The 25,495-nt window shown below is 36.2% G+C and overlaps 1 protein-coding gene across 1 annotated transcript; it reads left to right on the forward strand.

Annotated features, from left to right (window-relative positions):
- Positions 1-8,580: 8,580 nt before the first annotated feature.
- Positions 8,581-9,237, forward strand: LOC120072087. The gene has a single exon (XM_039024504.1). The coding sequence runs from the start codon at positions 8,581-8,583 to the stop codon at positions 9,235-9,237; it is 657 nt and encodes a 218-aa protein (XP_038880432.1).
- Positions 9,238-25,495: the final 16,258 nt, after the last annotated feature.

The raw sequence follows: 25,495 nt of genomic DNA on the forward strand, positions 1-25,495 counted from the left end.
ATGCTTTCTCTCCTTTTGTGAAACCCAAAAATAAATTTGATGAAGTGGAAGAAGGGTTCATGGTTCTTCATCTCAAAAGCTCGTGGTTAATACTGATAAGACATTAATTATTATTTTAAAATGACAATTTCATATATAATAGGTTCAAAATATTAATAAATATAGTATAATACAAAAGAAAGAACTTGAAGATATAGTAAAATTTAGATTCATCTCTCGAAGTTTATTCATTATAAGCTATATCGTTGTGCTAATAGAGTCTATTAGTGATGATTTTTCTATATTTGCAATTCTTTGAAAATTGTGCTATATTCTTAATTATTAGTTCCGAAAGTATTATAAATTGTAATCACTTTATTTTAAAAGTCGTCGATATTTCACTTTTGCTATTGTTGAGTTAGAAATAAATAGACAAAATGAGAATGTAGATAAAAGAAATCAACTTTTCAAATAGTATCCTATTCGAATAATATTTTAATGCTATTTTTTTCTAGTCCAACAATAAATAGAAAGGTTGAAAATTCCGACATATTAATTCACAATGTAATGCTTCATCTAGTTGATGGTTGAATTTATCGAGTTGAATTATGCTCCAGTCTACTTTTTATAAATGTATTATGTTTATTAGTTGTTTTTTTAAAATTTTTTTTTTTATTTATTTATCATGTTGAGATCCAAGCAATTCTATTTTCTAGTGAAAGAGGGTTGAAGATTTTGGATCAGATCTTAAGATCTCTCTCTCCATTATTTAGCAATTTGAGTGAGAACAAGACAAATGTGATGAGTTTTTATTTTCTTCCCCAAAGCATTGTAAAATTAAAATAAGGGGGAATCGATGAGTTACTTGGATGAACAAGTGAAAAAAAAAAAAAAAAAAACTGAAATACCTTTTTCTTTTTTCTTTTTTTTTTTAGAGAAAATAGCTAAAATAACTTCTTTTTTAAAGAAGGTAGATAAAACGAATGGTTTTGTTGTCTTTATTAGAATACGTCTCTCGTTTCAACTGATAAATTAATTAAAAAAATGAAGAAGACCTCTTCATCATAAAATTGATAGAAAAATATATTTTGCATACTTTTATTTAAAAAAAAAAAAAAAACAGGCATTTCAATAAATTAGACAATATAACTACTTGTATTTTCAATTTTTTCTCTCTCCAAAATAACGTGTTTTTAGTAATATTCATCCAATTAACACAAAATTAACAATAAAGTGATTTTAAGTTTTAATAAATATTTTAATAATTTTTTTTAAGAAAAATATTTTACTTTCATAGCGTGATTATCAACTTAAGTGTGTTGCTAAAATAACATATATAATATATTAAAAGGAGTAAGATTAGCAACGGAGGGGGTGGGGCCAGAGGAATTCCCCATCAAGGATTCAGGTCCTCAAAGCATCCATCTATGTTTTATTGACAATCCCCCGAGAATTTTTTTGTTATTCCCTTTGGGGATTTTCCTATTCCCCATGGAAACTTATTTTTTATTAGAGAGAATTTTCTAATAGAAAGTTTGTTATTAAATATAATTACTTTAGTGCTTCTAATTCCGTTTGTTTATAATGTTTGACAGACTTATACGTTCATATTTGTAGGATTTTGAGGAAATGACGTTTTTTCAGAGTATTATGAGCCATTCATGGTTAATTTGGGACAATTATGAAGCTACATAGAACAACCGAACTTCAAAATGTAGAGAAAAGATGAAATTGCCCCTAAAGGCCTAGCATGTGGCATTGGTCGGTGCCTAGGACAAAATGCATGCAAAGACATAGCGTAGTAGAGCTCTAGACATTGACAGAACCACGAATGCATGAGCGCTATGGCGAAAGGGATACAACATCGCGACGCTGTCCTGTAGCGCCACGACAGTGCAAGCATATCATAATATATCTCCTTTTTCTTTTAGGTCATTTCTCTATTTGGGTCTTCACTTATAATCGATCGAAACAATCCCCGATTTTAGCTTCTCCATCACTCTAGGAAGATAAGATTTATGGATTTTCTAGTTTAGAGGATTTTGGAAGAACCCATGTGTAATTGTGGGAGGATTTTGTGCTTGAATGCATATATTTCTATCTCTTAAGCATCACTATCTCTTGGTTTAATTCTTAGCACGTGTAAATGATTAGGACTAACGAACCAATCATTTATGATGTTAATCACTAGAAACATAATACGTAATCCATAATTTTTATGTGTTAGTTGCCAAGTAGCTAAGGTCATCTCATGGGTATATGGTTTTTTTTTTCACGGCGTTTCATAAAACATCATATAGTTGTCTTTAGTGGCTTAGGAATAGAGAACAATTGATTAGTTGTTTGACATTTCCATTATCTAATTGTCATGGTTTAGTCCTAGAACTTAATGCATGTGTTTGGTTAATCTTAGATGCTCTTCATTCTTTTTTAATTGTCACATAGTTTCAGGATGCAAATCTATATTAATGGTTTAGGATGCTTAATGTTGGCTTTTCCATAAGTGGACTATGTGTTTAAGATGATTGAGTAATATCCTGCAATGAAGATTATATGAAGATTACATTCCGTAAACCGTCAACTTAAATACCTCCAACCTTAGATAGGATCTCATCGGGTGAGTTATTCTTGTAATCACTAGTTTTACAAGATATCGACCTATTTTTAATAACTATTAAAATAGGATTGTTTGGATTCTATTAACCCTAAGTGAGCATGCTTTTATCTTTCTTATATATTTTAAAGTCTATCTCTTTTTATAACACTTATAACATAGTCAATAAACCTACAACATGCATCTAACATGCTTTATAAAACAATTATTAAACATTCATTCCATGCATTAATATAAAAAACCATGGAATTCTACACATGCATACTATACATTATAACACTTATAATATACTTGTAATGCATGCTACATGCTTATCCTATAGTGGGATTTTAAATCTACATGGTATACAATATGCACACAATAGATCAATTATTTAATTCATACATTCATAATGCACAATTAAATAAACACACTAAAATGGACCAGTTTTGGCATCCTAAGCTAGCTAAAAGCTACACTTATTATAATAATAAGCAGAAAACAGCCTCGAACTGCCTTCGTTACTTCGAACTAGCTCGAACCACTTGAAAAGGCTTGAACCGACTTCAAAGCCCCAAAAACAGTAAAAATCGCTCAAAATCGTTCAAAATTGTTCAAACTAGCCGAATCGGATTGGTCTAGACCATCTAGACCGGTTGAGTCACCATCAGTTCATCGGTTGAGCTTGGGTCGATGGGTCAGGTGAGGGCGCGAGTCACCAGGTCAGCTGGGTGCGGGCACTGGGCTGGCGAACTGACGACTTGGGTTGGGCTACATATGCTTGGGCCATCAACACGGAGCGGATGAAGGCCGAACGAAATGGACTGGCAAAGTTAGAGCTGGACGTGAGTGCGGATTTGGGGTGTCAACCAGGTTGGGCGGAGTAGGTTACCAGGTTTGGAGCGTCTACATGCGTCAGCCATCCACCTCGCAGGTCAAGCGCCTTTCGGGTTGGATCGTGAATCGGATCTGGGAGGCATCTCGGATCTATGAGCAAAATTTCACCAAATTGGATCTATCCTCTTTGTCAGAACTGAGCAATTACAGCCTAATTTCGACTCTAATGACTCTAGCAAAATTACAAACCCTTCATGACATGTTAAAGCCCATAAAACATTGGGCAATTATAATAACTATTACAACCCAAGAGGAAAAATTGATGCCAAACCCGAAATTATCCATTTTAGAACATGCAATCATTCATCACATGAATCAATACCCACCATATGCAAAAACTAACAAACAATTGAGTACTTAAGCATGCTCTGATACCAATTGATGGAACAAACACATGCGGAACGGAAGAAATAAAGAATCTAAAGTACTCTAATTAGGTTAATCATAAAGGATAGCAATTGAAACAAATAAAAGGAGAAAAAGAATAAAACCTTTGTAGACTTTGAATCTTCTCCAAATTAGCTCCAATCTCCTCACGAACGGTTCGTAGACCACCATGAGAGTCTTTCTAACTATTCTCTGGCCTTAGAACAAGATGGTGGGATTCCGTGAGTAACTAATATGGAGAGGAAAAAGGTTAAGTCTTAAAGAGAAAATTGTTAAGAGATTATCACATAATCTCATCCAATTCCAATATGGCCAAGAGTTTTAGAAATTCAATAAATACTCCCTTTTAAAGACCATTACATGAAAAACATGCAACTTTGAGTTTGATGAGAATTTGGCACTAAAAAATCCACTAACTCAAAGTGGAATTTAGTGGGGCAAGTGTCTTCAAATGAAGACAACACTTAGCAATTAAATAGTTGGAATTTCTCACTCACAAATATTGGATCTTTCCACTAACTTGATCAAAGTTTGACTCTCAACGTCTAATGATTTTTTTACTTTCAAAAATCAAAAGTCAACAATTTGACTTCTATTGCATTTTTTACCTAGTAACCAATTTGACTTTTAATGCAATTTTGACCAATTCCATTTAATTTCAAAAATTAATTCTAATAATCAATTTTAAAATTAAATTAATATTAAATAATTAATTAAAAAATTTAATTAATTTAATTTAATATTAAATCCAACACTAATCCCAATTTATATGAATCTTTATTCATAATCTTGATATTTAAATCTTATTTAAATATCTCCTGCTCTATTTATATTTAATTCACAACTAAATATTAGGTTAAATATATCGTATATATTTACCGCTTTGCTCAAAAAATTGAATTTGAATACTTCATATTCATTTGTCACACCGTTGTAAGGTTTAGTTCGATATGAGCTAGTAGGGGGACCTCATGGACCTACAGATCATGGGCTTCAACGATCCATGATTAACTAGCTAAACTCTTTAATCTAATTACCCACCATTCGTTAACTACCGGGTCACTCCACTAAAGCCCAATAGTTGCAGTCCCCTCATTGTAGATATATTATGTCCACTCAATATAACCATTATTAGTAAGTTAATCCTTCACAGGTTATTCGTAATAACGGCTGGGTCAAAAGTTGTTTTACCCCTGAGATTACATCTTGCTCCTTAAGTCTTATTGATCCTCTAATAATGAATTGGTTTGTGATCCAATCACTATAATGAGTCCCTCTCGGGCCAATGAGAGGGTGGGGCTCCTTATTCATGACCTGGAGTCCGCACTTAAGGGAACAACCTCTCTACTATCCTTAAAAGGGAGTAGGAGTGAATTTTGTCTTACACCCTATGTCTACAGCTATCCACCTGGACTTACCCCTAAAATGGGAGGCTTATTGAGTCGGCGTTATTGGGCCAACTCTCACCCATGCAAATCTAAGGATAATCTCAAATAAACAGGAGTTCATGGTGATCAGGATTAAAGTCAAGTTACCTAGGTCATCGCTTTGAAATAGTCAGTCTTAAATAGTAAACAACGTTATAAAGTAAGAGTGACTTAATTCTTGGTCCGATCTTATATTAACTCATTGCATAGGACGCCCCAGCTTCTTATGTCAATACATGAATGAATCAGGATCACTTCGTTTGTAGCACTTTACAACAAATTGTAATAACTACAACGTGGATTGCATCTAATAGTGTTGCCAGAATAAGACACCCAACCTTATTCATATATAATAGATCATTTTGACTATTTACTCGAACCTGATCCACTCTTATGTTTCCACATAAAATTCAAGTACTCATGTAATAGTCATGGATCTTTTAGTTTATTGCATTTATTTCTAAAACGAAATAAACAATTCATATATTCAATAACAACTTTATCGATTTACAAAATAAGTTTATTGTTTTCAAACTACGAGTTTTACGATAGAAAACCCAACATGTCCTAGCAGTTGGCCAGATGGGAGGATTGTTATCTTTATTTCAGGTACGACCTACCCCTAGTTGATGATATTATACATGAACAGTTAGGAGATTTTGATCTCTGAAGGATAGCTGAAAAGGTAGGTAAAGGCCTGAGGTCTTATTATCAGATAACAACAGATAGAGTTTTTCCCTGGGAAGGCAGGGTATGTGTACTTAATGCCTTAGCACTTAAACAAGCTATTCTGGAAGAGGCGCACAGTTCAACATATGCTATGCATCAAGGCAGTACGAAGATGTATAGAACATTGAAGAAGTCATACTGATGGCCTGGTATGAAAAGAGGGATAACAGAGTATGTTGATAGATGCTTGATATGTCAGTAGGTTAAACTTGAACGACAGAGGCTAGTAGGATTACTTAATCCACTCTCAATACTAGAGTAGAAGTGGGAGCATGTCAAGATAGATTTCTTGTTTGGTTTGCCCAGGACACCATCAGGTTATGACGGGATATGGGTGATTGTTGACATATTGACGAAGACAGCCAAGTTCTTACTAGTTAATATTACTTTCACCCTGGACAGACTGGCTAAGTTGTATGTTGACATAATAATGAGTCAGTTTGGAGCTCCAGTATCGATAGTGTCAGATCGAGATTCAAGGTTTACATCGAAGTTTTGGCCTAGTTTGTAGAAGACTATAGGCACCAAGTTATATTTGATGGAACGAACACATGCGCAGTGGGAAAAAATGGATCTAAAGTACTCTAATTAGGTTAATTACAAAGATAAGCATGCAATTGAAACAAATAAATGGGGAAAAATAATAAAACCCTTGTAGACTTTAATCTTCTCCAAATTAGGTCCACTCTCCTCACGAACAGTTTGTAGACTACCATGAGAGTCTTCCCGACTATTATTCGGCTTAGAACGAGATGATGGGATCCTGTGAGTGACTAATTTGGAGAGAAAAAAATACTAAAACTTTGAAAGAAAAAAGGAATGAAATTATCACATAATCTCATCAATTTCCACTGAGGCCAAGAATTTTAAAAATCATTAAACACTCTCTTTTAAAGACCATTACATGCAAAACATGCAACTTTGAGTTTGATATTAAAAAATCCACTAACTCAAAGTGGGATTTAGTGGGACAACTGTCTTCGAATGAAGACAACACTTAGCCATGAAAAAGTTGGCATTTTTCACTCACAAATGTTGGATCTTTCCACTAGCTTGGTCAAGTGACTCTCGAAGTCCAAAGTCAACAAATTTGACTTGACCCTCAAAATCAAAAGTCAACAATTTGACTTTTAAGGCAATTTTGACCAATTCAATTTAATTTCAAAAAATAATTCTAATAATCAATTTTAAAAATTAAAATTAAATTAAAAATTAATTAAAATTTAATATTAAATCCAACAAAAATTCCAATGAATATGAATCCCTATTCATAATCTTGATATTTAAATATCTCCTATTTTTTCTCTCTTTATGTTTAATTTACAATTAAACATTACGTTAAATATATCGTATATATTTACAGCTTTGCTCCAAAAACCTAATTTGAACTGTTCAAATTCGTTCGTCACACTATTCAAAGGTTTAGTCTGATATGAGCAAGTAGGGGAATCTCATGGACCTATAGATTATGGGCTCCAACAATCCGTGATTAACCGACTAAACTCTTTAACCTAATTCACTAACATTCGTTAACTATTGGGTCACTCAATTAAAATCCAGTAGTTGCACTCCCCTCACAGTATATATATTATGTCCACTCAATATAACCATGATTAGTATGCTAACCTTTCACAGGTTGTTTGTAATAATGGCTGGGTCAAAAGTTATTTTACCTCCAAGATTACATCTTGCTCCTTAAGTCCCACTAATCTTCTAATGAACAATTGGTTTATGATCCAATCGCTAAACCGAATCCCTCCGAGCCATTGAGAGGGTGGGACCCTTTGTTCAAGACCCAGAGTTAGTACTTAAGGGAACAACCTCTCTACTATCCCTAAAAGCAGGTAGGAGTGAATTCTGTCTTGCACCCTATGTCCCCAGCTATCTACTTGTTCTTACCCCAAGAGTTCATAGTTAGCTTAGGATTAAGGTCAAGTTACCTAGGTCATCGCTTTGAAATAGTGAGTCTTAAATAGTAAACACATTATAAAGTAAGAGTGACTTAATTCTTGGCTCGATCTTATGCAAACTAATTGCATAGGATGCCCCCACTCCTCATGTCAATACATATCACTTCGCTTATAGCACTTTACAACAAATTGTAGCAACTACAGATTGGGCCGCATCAAATGGTGTTACCAAAATAAGGTACCCAACCTTATTCATATACTTTAGACCGTTTTGGCTATTTATTGAACTTGATCCACTCTTATGTCTCCATATAAAGTTCATATATTCAAATAATAGCCATGGATCTTTAGTTTATTGGATTTAGACGTTGCAAGTGCAGTTCACATATTCAACAAAAATTTTATCGAATAAACGTCAATAACATATTTATTGATAATAGAATATGTTTAACATTACAAATTGCGAGTTTTAGGACATACAACCCAACAATATTTCAACATAGCTTTTCATCCGTAGACAGATGGTTAGTCGGAGCAGACGATTTAGACGTTAGAAGACATGTTGAGGGCATGTGTACTGTAGTTTAAGGACAGTTGGGATACACATTTTTTGTTGATCGAATTTGCATATAACAATAGTTATCATTCGAGTATCGGTATGGCTCCATACGAGGCTTTGTATAAAAGACCATGCAGGAATCCAATATGTTGGAATGAAGTAGGAGAAAAGAAACTATTAGGCCTAGAACTTGTTCAACAGTCGTCTGATAGTATTAAGCTTATCAGGGAAAATCTTAAGGTAGCTCGAGACAGGCAAAAGAGTTATACGGATAAAAAGAGAAGAGAATTAGAGTTTGAAGTCGGTGATCAGGTATTCCTTAAGTTATCTCCATGGAAAGAGATACTTAGGTTTAGAAGAAAAGGGAAGTTGAGCCCTAGGTACATCAGACGTTACGAGATAGTGGAACGTGTTGGTCCAGCAACTTACAGGTTAGCTTTACCCTTAGAGTTAGCTCGTATCCACAATGTTTTCCATGTATCGATGTTGAGGAAGTATGTGCCAGATTCTACTCATGTATTGCCTGAACAACCAGTGCAATTAAAAGAAAATATGTCATACGAGGAAGAACCGGTAGGAATTCTTGATAGAAAAAAGAAAGTACTAAGAAAAATGATGATACCTTTAGTAAAGGTATTATGGAGAAATCATGGTATTGAGGAAGTTACATGGGAAGCCGAAGAGAAAATGAGAAGTAGATATCCCCAATTGTTCAGTCAATATCCTTGTACCAAATTTCGAGGAAAAATTTCCTAAGGAGGAGCTAAATTGTAAACCCCAAACCCTACTTTTCTTACTTAAATATATTAATGAATATGTTGAGTAGATTTAAATATGAGTTAATGATATATTGTAGGGAAAAGTTGAGGAATAAGAAAAATGAAGGAAGAAAATTCTAAGTGTTGAAAGTTATGGCCCTCGGGTAGCTTTGAGTTTGGCCTTAGCAAGTAAAAACTTGGCTAAGTATGGGAACTAGGAGTGGAAATCATGTGCATTGATGAGAGGTTTCCATGGGTGATAGCCTTTTCATTGGAGGTTAGGCAAGCACTTGGAAAGATTGGTCGTGATGGTTAAGTGTTGGACGCATGAGGACACCATGTATTGGTAAGGGATGTGTGGTAGCCAAGGGTTGTAGAGGTTAGTGTGGCATGCAGCTGAGTGTGTTGTCTTAGGTGATGATAAGAGTGGGCGATGCTAGGAAAATGGCTTGAGCAAGTAAGACTCGGCAGTTGCATGATGTGTAGGCGCTAGCTAGTTGGTGTGCGATGGTCGAGAGCTTTCCATGCATTGATGAGGGACATGCGATAATCAAGCTTTAGAAGGTTAGGGAGCATTGTGAGCAAGGAGAAACCAAGGCGTTGGTCTTGGAGCAAGGCGATAAGGCATGCGGCCAAAGGAGTGTGAGATGGTGCAAGCAATGGTCTTGAGGCAAGCGACCAAGGGGTTGTGCGATGACATTGGATGTGAGACTTGCATTGAGGATGTTGATGGTAAGTAACCTTGCATTGATGTCCAAGGGAAGCTAATTAGCTTAACCACCCTTTAAACGGCTTGTTGTCATGCTCAGATAAATTAACCTCAATTAGTGGATGAGGTGGCAGCTTGGTAATTAAAGGACAACATGCAGACTTGAGTATATAAAGGGAAGGCTGAATTCAAATGCACGGTTTGAGCAATTTACTCGTGCTTTTAAGGTGATTTCAAAGCCATCTAAAATCTAAATGAGTCTAGTTGACGAATAAGGGATGTTGAAAGGAAAATTGAAAGGAATCGAGTTGGAAATTGAAGAATTTGCAAGAAGGTCGAGCTCTCAGGTAAATCTAAGCCAGTGTTGAAGAATTGAAGTTTTTGGCAAAACCACGAGGAATTCTAAGCTCAAAGTTTAAGGTAAGCATATTAAGACAATTTTGAACAAGTTTTTAGAAGGAAATTTTCTGGGAAAAGGCATATAAAATGAGTTATTTGAATTATAATTTGAATTTGGAAGTTTTGAACAAGCAGGTAGCTGCTTGGGTTGAACAAGCAGGCAACTCAAAGGTTGGCACACGTGCAAGAGGTTAGGCTGTGCATTGAGTTGTGCGATGAGCTATGTAGGCATATGCTAAAGGCTTGGATGCATAAAAGGTAGTGTGTGCATTGATGTTTGGCTGAAGGAGCACCTAGGATATGCGATTGGCGCATGGTGTGCGATGAAGGTGTATGTGTATGCCACATAGCCAAGGTTTAACACTAAAGAAATTTCTAAATGTTCAACGCATAGTAAGGCAGACGTTGAGAGGTAAGACTAATGTATTGAGGAAAATGTGGGCTTAAATATGCAATTTAGTCTCAAAAGGGAGACCATTGCTAGTAGCTAAAGCATGTTGTTATGTCCACATATTTGACACCAATAAAAGAAGCTTACCAACCTTAAAACGAATTGCCAAACCGTGAGTGACTATGATTGTTTTCTAAATTTTTTATAGAAATCCATGTTTTGATGAAAGCTTATTCTCATGCTAGTTATTTTACTAGAAGTTTCCAAGCAACACATTTTTCCTATGATATGAATGCATGCTAGTTGTTAAGTAAGAAGCATGTTTTAATTAGTAAGTTTTCAATTCACAAAGCATGCGTTAGATCTTTATACGTAAGTGACTTGATGCTTATAACTCAGTTATGTTATTATGTTTTAAGCATATACATTTCAGTAAATAAATCTTATGTTGATTAAGTTAAGCTTGATACTGAAAGACTTAGAGAAGGTATCTGAGTAGTAGTACCTAAGGTATGACAGTACTTAGTTATTACTGCGTGCACGTAGGTAGATTCAACATTGGTTGTGTTGCGATCACTCCACACCAGCTAAGGCTTGACGTTGGGAGATTGAGCAAAATGGTTCTCTCTCAACTAAGGATCAGTTTAGTTATGTTTTCAGTTATGAGGAGCTTATAGAACTTTTATGTACATGTTGCTCTCTAAGTTTCAGATTTCACTATTCGATTTGTAGTTTTCAATTTTAAACATGGGAGCTGTGTTTTATTACACTACAAGAATTTTGGGCTTTAATGTCACTTGGAAAAAGTGAAATCGGATGTATAATGTCGGTTTTGTTTTTTTTTTTTTTTTTTTAAAAAAGTGGATCTTTAATAACGGTTTTAAATTGACAATGTAGGGGTACCTTTAATGTCGATTTTAAACCGACATTAAAGATCTATTTAATTTATCCTCTCACTTTCTATTTTCCCCCTATTATTTTCATTTCCCTCTTCACTCTCCCCCTATTTTCTTTTTCCTCTCATTCTCACACTTTCCTCTTGAATCCCTATTCTTTCTCACTATTCTCTTCCAAATTCTTTCCGTTTTTTCGTCGATCGTGGGTGAAGAGTCTATCGTGGTGTAGATCTGGCCTTCGTGCAGGTATGTTCGTCGTGCAACCCGCGCCACCGCACCCCAATCGCTTGGATCTGCTGCTCGTTCCACCAAAGCGCCATAGCCACGCGTCGTCATTCGCGTGTCTTAGCTGCACGTGCCGCCAACTTCGTTATTGGCCAAATATCCCCATAATTTTCACTACTCTACTTCTCAATTTTTAAAATTGATCGAAAATGAATCCCTCGAAAAGAAAAAAGTTAATAAATACCTTTTAACTTTTGAAAATAGAGCTCTAACAAATGAGATTAAAGATTTTTGTGATAGTTGAAAGCCAACAAATTGGGACTTCTACCAAGCCTTCGACGCTCACACCATCAACGACAAACCATGCCCTCTCTTTCCCTGCTTCGAAAAATATATTTCCATTTTTCCCCTTTAAAATTTCTAGTATTAGAGACAATCTTCAAACTCCCATTCCTAATTCGACTTAAACATTAATTTGATGGGCTATAAATAAGTTTTTAGATGAATAAATATATAAGAGCTCCTTTGTTTTTTATGATAGTGTAACGAAATATAGTAGAGCTCTTAAAAAGCAATTGTTTTACATATATGAAAAGTTGCACTTTTTAGCTTGTCATAGATGAGGCTAAAATGTATAATGATGTATTTTATTTAGTAAGAACAATTGCTTCAGACTAACTAAAGAAAACATAAAACATATAATCATTTGGTAGCTTTTATTCAAGTTCTTATTGTTAGTTTCTATTGCCCTTTGGTCTTGTCACAATTGAATATTGTTCTGCTGATTTTTTCATGTTTGTTGTTAATACTTTGCCTACTTGTTTTTGATTATCTGTGTGAGTTTCTGTATTGTTATTGACTATAGTTCTTTTATGTCTTTCATCTTGAGCAAGCTTTAATGAGTATTCTTTTATGGATTTATCTTTTCCAGTTGATATTGAATAGTGTTCTCTTGCTTGGCTCAAGTAGCCAAACGATTGTAGATAGGCCAACAGTACCAAGTGCAGTTGTGCAACTCCCTTAGTTGGTGGAGTTCAATTGGAGTGTCTCTTTGCTTTTGTTTTCTATCTCTAAACTTGCCTGTGGATTTTTTTTTTTTAAGTTTCTACATTGCTCGGAGAAGAGAAAATGTCAAGAACATCAATTTGATGTTTATGAGAAATGCAAGAACAGAGAGGTATTTCTTTAACTTAGTTATGTGTAAATACTGATCTATTGATTGATTGTTGGATGTTTAGATTTTGTTATTGCTCTATAGAACTACATGTTAGATTTGTGATATGTTTCCATCTGTTAGGTATTTTATTCATTGTTAGCTTTTCTTGAAGTATTTATAGAAAGAGTCTAACTCTAAGGATGCGAGTCTCGAAATATATCTCGAAATTAATCTTTAGAGTTCTCGTTTCTTATTTGATAGATGGTTGTTAAGAGTTCTCCTTTCTTATACTAACTACTTGTGTTTGTTGTCTTTTGAAATCACTTCTTTCCGTAGATTTTGTGGTTTATTGGGATATTTGTTTGGATTGATGGAATTTTGAACTTTACTGAGTTTTTGTTTTTTGCTTTTATTTTCATTGATAGGAACTGAGTTCATGAATTTGGTGGTATAAGATCGAATTTCCATGTGACAGGTTTTAAGATTTGAAGTCAAGTGAGTAATCAGATTTGAGTTTTTGTAAATCATTGTTGTTTACGTTTGTAAATCATTGTTGTTTTTGTGACAACTTTTGAGATTTGAAGTACATTGTGAGCTAAATTTTCTTGTTGATGTATGTGTTCTTGAATATTCATTTTTTAGGAATTCTGATAGTTATGTTGAGAACAAGTGGTTGTGGAATATTATTGGGAGTGTGTTTCTTTGAACAGGTTCAAGGTAAATATTTGGTTTTGTTGTGGTAGCATCGTTATGCTACCGAAAATTATCCATCGTCTTCGTAGGTCATATCTAAGTAACCAACCTTCTCTTCTTGAAGATCTTGAAAAAGAAGATTCTTTCATTTATTCAACTATTGAGTTTTATTGTATTGCAAGTACAACAAAAGAGTAAAGAGTTGGTATCGCAACCTCTTTATGCTTTTTCTTGGGGAACTCTAGATCCAACACATTCACTACAAGAATTTTGCCTTGAATGTACCATTTATGCACATTGGTAATATAAAAAGGTTGCGATTATGAAAGTTTTTTTTTTTATTAACTTAAAAATTAAACATGACATGTTTTAAGCCTCAGTCACTTTGGTAATGTAAACAGGTCAAAGAGCATTATTTAATTTGAAAGGTTGAATAAAAGACAAGGTATGAGTTCCTACCCCATGTTTATACAATGTAACATTTATAGTTGTGCTACTAGTGTGAGTGCAAGTTTTTCTATGCTTCTAGTGTTTACATCTACCCTGAATTTAAGCAATTGGAAACTAATGTTCATATTTACTTATGTGTTAATGATTTGGAAACTAAACAACTGTTAGACATGTGCTTATTAAAACTGTGTTAACGTTTGTTTCATAGCCCCAAGATGCTTATGGTTTAGAGAAGCTTGCTATAGAGGAGTTGTGCAAACATTATACTAAGGATTTCAGTATTGAGTGCCGAATTGGGAGGTTCCACAACATTTATGGTCCATTTGGAACATGGAAAGGTAAATCCAAATGCAAGAAATGATTATGTTATTTCTGGAAAATTCATAATGTAAGATCTAATGCTATCGGTTCATTCATATAGGTGGAAGGGAAAAAGCTCCTGCTGCATTCTACAGGAAGGCCTTCACTTCTGTAGACAAGTTTGAGATGTGGGGAGATGGTCTTCAAACAAGATCTTTCACTTTCATTGATGAATGTGTAGAAGGTGTCCTGAGGCAAGAAAACTCAATTGTTGTAAATTCCATGTTTAAAATTTGTTCTTTCTTGGATTTGGTATAATCTTAAGCACCTCAAGAGTGTTCAAAGTGAAGGAAATTGAACATGAGGATTTTCATGAGCAACGGAAAGATCATTCCAAATTACAATCGTAAATGAACTTTACAATTACAATCAAAATTAGAAACATATGTTTATGCATTAAAACTAGAAATTACAGCATGTCATATAAAAGATCAAGGATAAACGCTACACACTTTTGCAGACTCATCGCCAAACTCCTTGATCACGAGCGGTTGAACACAGCAACACTCGAACACTCGTCCAACATGACCGCTACACTGCACGAACACCGTATACTCGAACTCAGTGATTGTCTAGGTCACGAACACCCCGAACAAAATGAACGGCCACCACAGAACCTCGACAGTGTCGAGTTAAGTATGACACCACCAAGAAGGCTACCTTGGTATTCTCAGTATGAGAATCCAGAGGGTAGGCTTTGTGTGGACTTGGTTTGAGGCAGAACAACGGACGAAATACAATTGTGTAAATGATTGAGTAGGTGGGAGATGACAGAACCTATCGTATAGTTTGATGCCCAATCATCTAGCAAAAGCTAAACAATCGTTTAGCTCATCTCTTAGTTGAGTGTCTGTCGCCTGCTCACTCCACATGACTGGTCAGGATCTACCATCTGTAATAGTTTACAACACTTGAAAACCTCTACAAAGTGAATCGTATCTGTAGTGTCACTAGGATCAAGTATCCCACCTTAATCCTTATACTACAAACCTATTTAGGTTATCACTTAAGTCGTGATCCACTTGTGTATCATATATACATGCTTACATGTACATAAGATAACCATGGAGCTTTGTTTATTGGATATCAGTAAATGCCAGAATGACATAACAGTTATTTTATTCATAAAACAACGAGACTTCGGGAGAATTAGGATACCAATCTCAACAATCCTCCATTTGTCCTAATGCCTTGGGAGACTAATGTACAATACAATATAAAACATGTACAATATACAATAAACTAGGGCATACCCCAGTATCATCTCTCACTTTCTCTAGACAAGATGTCGCATGTCCCGCAGACCCAGACTCTCAAGGTGACCCTCGAACACTTTAGCTGTGAGAGCCTTTGTAAAGGGATCAGCAACGTTGTGCTTCAATGCGATCTTTGTGACTATCACATCACCGCGATATATAATCTCCCTGATCAAGTGGTATTTCTGCTCTATGTGCTTACCCTGACGATGACTCCGAGGCTCCGTTGAATTTTCCACAGCCTCGCTGTTATCACAATACAGAGTGATAGGCAAATCCATATTTGGAATAACTTCCAAATCTGAAAGGAATTTCCTCAGCCAAACAGTCTTCTTAGCTGCTTCACAAGCAACTACGTATTCGACTTCCATAGTGGAGTCCACGATGCATCCTTGCTTGATGCTTCGCCACATTACAACCCCTCCATTCAGAGTGAAAACTTACCCCGATGTTGATTTGTGAGAATCTTTATCGGTCTGAAAGTCAGAGTTCGTGTATCCTGTAAGGATCAAATCCTTATCTCCATACACAAGCATGTAGTCCTTCGTTCTCCGAAGATACTTGACGATCGTCTTGACCAACTTCCAATGATCAAATCCTAGATTGGACTGATACCGACTGACAATCTCTACACCATAGCAAATGTCGGGTTTGGTACACAACATTGCATACATTAAGCTTCCTACAGCTGAAGCATAAGGAATCCGTCTCGTCTCCTCAACCTCTTGAGGTGTCTTAGGACATTGATCCTTAGACAAAAAGATTCCATGCCTTAACAGTAACAAACCCCTCTTGGAATCTTGCATCCTGTACCTAATCAACATTTGATTGATGTACGATGCCTGAGACAGGGCTAACCGTTTGTTCTTACGATCCTGAATGATCTGGATCCTTAGAATGTACTATGCCTCACCCAAATCTTTCATTTGGAACTGGGTAGCTTGCCATTTCTTAATGTTAGTCAGATACTCTACATCAGAGTAGGATATCATCCACATACAATACTAGAAAAGCTACTGAACTGTTGATGATCTTCTTCTAAACATAAAGTTCATCAACATTCTGATCAAAGCCAAACGACTTGACTGTAGTGTCAAATATGATGTTCCATGATCTAGGTGCTTGATTCAACCTATAAATGGACTTATTAAGCTTGCAAACTCTTTGCTCTTGATATGGAACTATGAACCTCTCTGGTTGAGTCATATAGATGGTCTTTTCAATATTACAATTAAGAAAGGCAGTTTTGACGTCCATTTTCCATATTTCATAATCATAAAATGTGGCTATTGATAGAAGAATCCTGATAGACTTGAGCATGACAACAGGTGAGAAAGTTTCCTCATAGTCAACTCCCTCAACCTTGGTATAACCCATTGCCACGAGTCGAGCCTTAAAGGTTTGCACCTTTCCATCTACACCTCTTTTTCGCTTATAGATCCACTTACACCCAATAGGTCTTACCCTATCAGGTGGATCAACAAGCTTCTAGATGTTATTGAAGTACATAGACTCTATTTCCTGGTTCATGGCCTTAACCCATTCATCTTTGTGAACATCCTCCATTGCTTTCTTAAAAGACAATGGATCCTTGATCCCATCATTCGAAATGACGTTTTGGGCTTCAGTCAAACCCATGTAGCGATCCAGTGGGTTCATAACCCTCCCAACATGTCGAGGCAGTCTCAACTCTTGAGTTGGTTAACTAGATGTTCCGACCTCAACAACTCTTATTGATCTGCCAGCCTGTTTAACAACTCTTGTTGAACCCTCAATAGTCTTAGTCTCACTAGAGATCTCACGCAAAACGAGCTTACTTCGTGGCTTATGATCCCCCATGTGGTCTTCTTCCAAGAAAATAGCATTTGTAGAAACAAACTCTTTGTTTTCACTCGAATCATAGAAGTATCCACCTCTCGTTTCCTTGGGGTAGCCTACAGAGAGGCAAACCTTCGAACGCGGTTCCAACTTCTTTGGGTTAGTCACTAGCACATGTGCCGGATAGCCCCAAATCCTGAGATGGCGTAAACTACCTTTACGGCCTCTCCATAACTCAAAAGGTGTTTCATAAACATTTTTCAAGGGAACGTTGTTCAGGTTATAACATGTAGTTTGCACTGCAGAACCCTAAAACGAGTCTGGAAGATGAGCATAACTCATCATAGATCGAACCATGTCCAACAAGGTTCTATTTCTCCTCTCTGATACACCATTCTGTTGAGGTATACCAGGGATCGAGAGTTAGGATGCAATCCCATCTTCTATCAAATAGTTCTGGAATTGGAGATCCATGTACTCTCCACCACGATCAGATCATAGTGTTTTTATCTTCTTACCTAACAAGTTTTGAACTTCAGCCTTATATTCCTTGAACTTGTCAAGGGCTTCAAACTTACATTGCATTTGGTAGAGATACCCGAACCTTGAATAATCATATATGAAAGAGATGAAATATTCATACCCACCCCGAGCTCTAACATTCATCAGACCACAGAGGTCTGAATGCACAAGCTCTAAGGCTTCCTTGACTCTGTAACCTTTTCCAGTAAAAGGTCGTTTGGTTATCTTGCCTTCGAGGCATGATTCACATATCGACAATGAGTTTTCTTCTAAACTCTTTAGAAGTCCACTTTTCACCAACTTTTTAATCCTATTAAGGTTGATGTGACCTAACTTTAGATGCCAAAGATGGGCGTTTTCCTTAGGAGAAACCTTTGGTCTTTTAGCTGTTGTTGTCGTACTGAACATTTCAGTGTTAAACAAGGCTTTTATGACTAACGATCTTAGTACATATAAGTTACTTTCCATTGCACAATAACCAATCTTTATTCCATTCTTGAAAATAAACACTTTATTCTCAGAAAAGAAGACAATATACCCTTGTTCAATGAGACAAGAAACCGAGATTAAGTTCCTCTTAATATGAGGAACTACGAAAAACATTATCTAGTAACAGATAAAGTTTCTTGTCAACAAATAACTTCAGCCTGCCTACAGTAATAATTGAAACAATCTCATCAGTACCGACTCTAAAAGTCATCTCTGCCTATGGCAACGTTTGCCAGGAACTGAATCCTTGGTAAGAAGAACTGACATGATTGGTAGCACCCGAATCAAGGATCCAGGCAGAATCATCATTCTCTACCAAACACGTCTCCAAGATCAATAAATCAGATTTACTGTCTTTCCTCCTCTTTTGGAGAGTAGTGGGATCAATATCAGAATAACTGACACTATTGATTTTGTCATCCATCCCTTTATGCTCGAAAAGTAAGAACTGACATTCAAACAAATCTTGCAGTGAGTCCATGATCTCACGTGTAATGACCATGTTCTCAACCCTTTTGGCCAAAACATCAGGTATATTGCCAAAATGTGAAGTCAGGCCAATGAATTAGCCTTCATCCATATCTCATATGCATTGCGAACACTTCGCGGTGTATCAAGGGTTGGGATTTGAGGACACTTCTCAACCATGACAAATACGAGGTCGTTTGCCACAAAATACATTTCACATGATTCTTTCCACTGTATGTAGTTGGTCATATAAAAAATACTAAATGGACATACTAATGAGTTGCTGAAAAGAAAAACACATTGACCAACTTTAGGTTTCTAAGCAAATACCCATTGTAAAACAAACAACATCCAATAAGGTTTTAGCAAAACTAATATGAACCCCATGTGACATCTAGTTTCGCAATGATGCTTCAAAGGTTTAGGACAAAAGCCACCGAAAGGAGGTCAATTATTGCTCCTCTGAATTGAGAAGTCTCAACCAGTCATTAATACCAGAAAAACTCTTGCTCCTATAACGACTAGTCATTATTGATTTGGCCAAGAGATCATTAACTTACTTAACAATTTCTTGTAAATGCTCCCACTACAATCGTTTACCTTTAGCGCCTACGCGATCGGGCAACCAATGCTACGCGATAGAGTAAATGATTTACCCGATCGTTTAGCATAGCTAAACAATCATTTAGTAAATACTACACGATTGTATAGAAAAATCTACATGATCACTTAGATAAATCCAAACGATCGTTTACCTAAGGCTACACGATACGATCAACTCTTGGTCTTCTTCTTCGTTGAGAACCGCATCTCCATGCTTCGAAACTTCATCACGAATGCTCGACTAACTCAAACTTTTTGAATTATAGACTCGATTGCAAGTTAATTATGCCCAGAAACACAAGGGTCCTTACAAATTAACATTTTGTAATTGAAGAAAGCTTTAAACAAAAGCAATTAAACCCAAAAACATTCATCAACTCCATCCATAAAAGTTTAACAATTAAACACAAATGCAGAAACTCACCAAGACTGTAAAAGAAGTTCAAAACAGACTTGTAATTTGGAATATCAGAAAAACTTGGGTCTGATACCAATTGAAGGAAATCGAACACGAAAGATCATTCCAAATTACAATCGTATATGAACTTTACAATTACAATCAAAATCAGAAACATACGGTTATGCCTTAAAACCAGAAATTACAGCATGTCACATAAAAGATCAATGATAAACACTACAAATACTTTTGCAAACTCATCGCCAAGCTCCTTGTGAAAGATCTCAAAACGAGAGTTCCATGAGCGGGCTTAGATCGCTCCGATTCCATAGTGACCAAAACATGAACGATATACATTCTATACTAACAGTTATGCATATTAAACTCAATAACAGTATGCTCAGAATACGATAAAACGTAGAGAAAAAGGTTCATTCCAGAGGTAGACGATCTTCGTTTGTGTGAACCCACGGCAGCAGAAAACTCCACCGATCTACCAGCACCCAGCGAGTCTCTCGACTATTACTGCACAATCCAAACATACACAAACAAGGATTCGGGGACAAAACGACCACCAGGGAAACCCAAGTATCCTTGGCATCAAAAATCGAAAGTGTAGGCTCTTGTGAGTTTGATAGAGGACGGAGAAAAGGGTATCGTGTAGACGATAAACACGTACGAGAAGAACTCTGCTATCGTATAGCGGGGACGCTTATCATATAGTAAAACTACATGATCGTTTAGGAAAGTGGTATATGATCGTTTAGGGAACACGTGAACTAGACGATAGTTTAGACGAAAGAGAATCTATCGTATAGGCTCTCGGCGATCGATTTTTCACAATTTCTTTTTGGGGCGTGGTATATCGAATAGAATGAATCAATTGATTCTCAAAATGAAAACCCTTTTCATACTTCAACTCGCTGGTTACCTTAACCTTCGCGGTTCCACGTTCCTCACGTTCATACGTGAATTAATTGGTTAATTATTAAAAAATTAATCAATTAATTTATTTAATAAATATAATCATATTATATTTATATCCTATAATTTGATATCATATATCTACTATAGTATTTTTTCTTTACTTGATATAAATCATATTTATATCTAATTTTCTCCAAAATAATGTATCTCATACATTTAGCCAATTATATCATATATAATTAACCAGTCATATTATATCATATATAATTGAACTTCCTCTTGTCAATTTGAACATTTCAATTTAACCCAAACATTGGTTCTCGACATTATCCAAGCTACCCAGGTGACCTAATGGACCTGTGGCTCGAAGCTCCAACGGTACGTGAATGGCTGACTAAACACTTGAGCCACGAGATTCATCATCCGTTAACTGTAAGTGATTCCACTAAAGACCAACAACTGAACTCTTCTTACCACAGATATATTTCTGTGTCCATTGGATATAACCAATCATGAGTACGATGACCCTTCACAGATGCTCGTAAGTATAGCTGGGCCAATTTACCGTTTTGCTTCTGTAGTTATATCTCACTTCTTAAGTACCACTAATTCTTCTAATGAATAATACAACATAGTCCAACTATGTGTGAATACCTCTCGGGCCAAGAGAAGGTGTGTGGTGCCACATCGTTCAAGCCCCGGAATCAGCCCTTAAGGAAGCCATCTATCTACTTACCCCTGCCTCAGGGAAGGAGTGAACTCCATCTTGTATAGTTGAGTTCCCAACTCCCAAATCAAATGTATCCCCAAAATGGTAGGTTTTAATTGGCGACATGGCCACTCGCACCCATACAAATCAATGGACTGCTCTCAATGACAGGAGTTCCCAACTCACTCAGGATGGAGGTCATGTTACCTATGGTCATCCTAGTGAAGTGAAGTCTCTATCATGAACGGTGTTATATAATGAGACATTAGCATTTCGTGGTCAGGTCTTATACAAACTCTTTATATAGGACGCCCCCGCTCGTATGTCCCCAATACGAATGATTAAGATTAGATCATCTGTGGCAAGTCACAACACTTGTGACCATTCCACAAAGCGGGCCAGGTCCGTAGCATTACCAGGATAAAGTTTCCCTCCTATATCCATATACTACAGTCCATTTTGGTTATCACTCAAGACATGATCTACTTGTATGTCATCACATATATGCTTGAGTCACATACAGATAACCAGGGATTTTATGTTTATTGGTTTGTGGTAAATCAAATAAAACAAGTAAATGAGCAAAACAACAAGAGGTGAAGTAAATATCATATATTAACAATCACAAGTGTTCGTATGTACTGTTTACAAACTACAGGACACGAGACTTTAGGGCATCAGTCCCAACACCTTGATCACGAACGCTTGAAAACAGCAACACCCAAATGCTCGTCCAACACGACCGCTATAGTGCACGAACACTGCACACTCAAACTCGGTGATTGCCTAGGTCACGAACAACCTCCATAGAACCTCGACAGTGTCGAGTTGAGTGACACCACCAAGAAGGCTACCTAGGTATTCTCGGTGTGAGAATTAAAAGGGTGGGCTCTGTATGCACTTGGTTTGAGGCAGAACAACGGAGGAAATACAATCGTTTAAACGATTGAACAAGTGGGAGATGGCAGAACCTATCATATAGGTCGATGCTCAATCGTCTAGCAAAACCTATGTGATCGTTTAGCTTATCGCTTAGCTGAATGTTAGTCGCTTAGTAAATCCTATGTACTTGACAACTTCTGTGAGAAATTTTCTGAGAGAGAAATCTCAAAAACTTTTTTACAAAACTTCAAGCTTACTAAAATTAGAAAAATATTTTTTCTTTTATCTCACGGTTACCATGAAACCACTAATAAGCCCCCACTCAATTGATTATTAGAGAAAAAGAATTAATTATAAAATAATTAATATTATTATAAATATAAATGATAACAAACTTACCATATTATATTTATAACCTACAGTTTTAATATTTCATCTCATGAAACGTATAAACCATAACTCTTTTCCTTTTCCATGGTACTTAATGTAAATCTCATTTACATTAATCCTCCACTAGATGTATCCCATACACCATACCGATCATATCATATATAATCAAAATACCTCTTGTCAATTTAAACATTTCAAATCAACACCAAGAACTAATCCTCAATTGAATTCATTGAGCTACCAAGGGGACCTTATGGACTTGTAGCTCAAAGCTCCAACAGTACGTGAATAACTGACTAAACTTTTTAGTCACGGGATCCACCATCCATTATTTGCCAGACACTCTACTAAAGACTGACACCTGAACTCTCCTTACCACAGATATATTATGTGTCCATCTTAACCAATCAACAGTGTGACAATCCTTCACAGATCGCTCGTAAGTACAGCTCGGTCAATAACCGTTATGCCCCTGTAGTTACTTCTAACTCCTTAAGTACCATTGAATTCTCTAATGAACATAAATCATAGTCCCATTATGACTGAGTCATCTCTTCCAAAAAGAAGTTGTGACCACTATGTTCAAGCTCCAGAATCAGCTCTTAAGGGATCAATCTCTCTACTTATCCCTGCTTCGAGAAATGAATGAATTTCATCTTGTGTATTGAGTTCCCAACTCCCAAATCAGACAAGTCCCCAAAAAGGTAGGCATGTTGAGTTGGCAATCTGGCCACTCTCACCCATACTAATCAAAGGACTGTCCTCAAAGGCAGGAGTTCCCAAAACACTCAGGATTGAGGTCGTATCACCTATGGTCGTTTAGGTGAGATGTAAGTCTCTAGTATCAATGGCGTTATATACAGAGTCTAGTCATCTCGTGGTCCGGTCTTATACAAACTCTTTGTATAGGACACCCCCGCTCGCACGTCTTCACATGAATGGTCAGGATCTACCATCTATAGTAGTTTACAACATTTGCAAACCTCTACAAAGCGAGCCGTATCCGTAGTATCACCAGGATCAAGTATCCCACCTTAATTCCTTATACTACAGACCTATTTAGGTTATCACTTAAGTCATGATCCACTTGTATATCACATATACATGCTTAAGTTTACATAAGATAACCATGAAATTTTATTTATTGGATATGAGTAAATGCCATAATGAAATAACAAATATTTTATTCATAAAATAATTTGTATCATTACAAACAAGACTCCGGGAGAATTAGACACCAATCCCAATAATCTCTCATTTGTCCGAATGTCTCAGGAGACTAATGTACAATACAATATAAAACTAGAATATACAATAAACTAGGGCATACCCCAGTATCATCTCCCATTTGCCCTAGACAAGATGTCTTCATTTTGTTCAATCTTAATATTTTTATTGCAATCCCTCATTCATGATTTTCCTCCTCTAAAAACGTTTCCTTCACGATTTCTCCAAAAGCCTCTCACAATTACAAATTCTCTCACCTTTTGTTCAGTCTCTTCATCTGCAAATTCGATGTTTCTACTTGAAGTTCAATTCAGACCCTTCAGTTCAGTCACGTCATTCAGTTCGTCATCAATTCAGTCTCTTCAGTTAGGTTATTTTGTATGAGGAATCGAGGCTTCAAAAGAGAAGATCTAATATAGACGCGTTATAATCTATCACCGTAGGTACTGGTGGTGGCTTCGTCATGAAACTCTGTCGTGTGTGGTGGCTATTCTTGCCGGTAAGTTTATTTTCCATTTTTCTTTCCTTTTTACTTTTGGATTTCTCCTCGTTGGCGTTAGTCCTTATTCTCGCTAGTATTCTATGAAACTATTGATGTTTTTCTTTTGTCATTTTAGATTAGAGGGTATCTAATGGGTTGAATTGAAAGGAATCTGATATTTAGGGATTTCGATTTTGGTTGTCGGTAGAGTTTCTTTTCTTTTCCTTTCCCTGATGTTTGATGTACCAAGGTCGTACTCTCTATGGCTTTGGAGGTTAGGGTTTTCATGGATGTCATCTATGTGCCCAAGCGGACAAGAGGATAACATGTCAGGTCGTAGGAAATGCAGGAAAATGCAAGGACAATCAAGTACCGAATTTGGATTCCGAATCCTAGGCCTAAGGCATTACAGATGGTATCAGAGAGGAACCTCTCCCAATAAGATGTAGTTTGGGGATGAACCAAGTGGAAGCTGGTGGGCGGCATATAAAGACACAAGATTAGGAAGGGTACATAAATGAACCGAGATCATATTTGAATGAGATGGATCCTGAGGACATGAAAGTATGGTTGAGAAAGGCTTAAAATTAAATAATTGGAAGTTATTACCTATACCAATAAGGTGCACCTTCTTTTTCGAAACTTCAAAGTTAAGCGTGCTTAGCTTAAAGCAATCCTATGTCGGGTAACCTCCTGAAAAATTTCCACACAACATAATAATGTCATAAATTATTCTTCTAGTATACAAATTGGGGCATATGAATATCATTCTTTATGATAAAGGTACTTTTGTCAAGTTGTTTAACAT

The sequence above is a fragment of the Benincasa hispida genome, chromosome 2 (genome assembly GCF_009727055.1).
Source record: "Benincasa hispida cultivar B227 chromosome 2, ASM972705v1, whole genome shotgun sequence".
Classification (NCBI taxonomy): domain Eukaryota; kingdom Viridiplantae; phylum Streptophyta; class Magnoliopsida; order Cucurbitales; family Cucurbitaceae; genus Benincasa; species Benincasa hispida.

What these genes read in the sequence shown, in the direction of transcription:
- LOC120072087 (XM_039024504.1), top strand. Translation starts at nt 8,581, where the DNA reads ATGGCTCCATACGAGGCTTTGTATAAAAGACCATGCAGGAATCCAATA.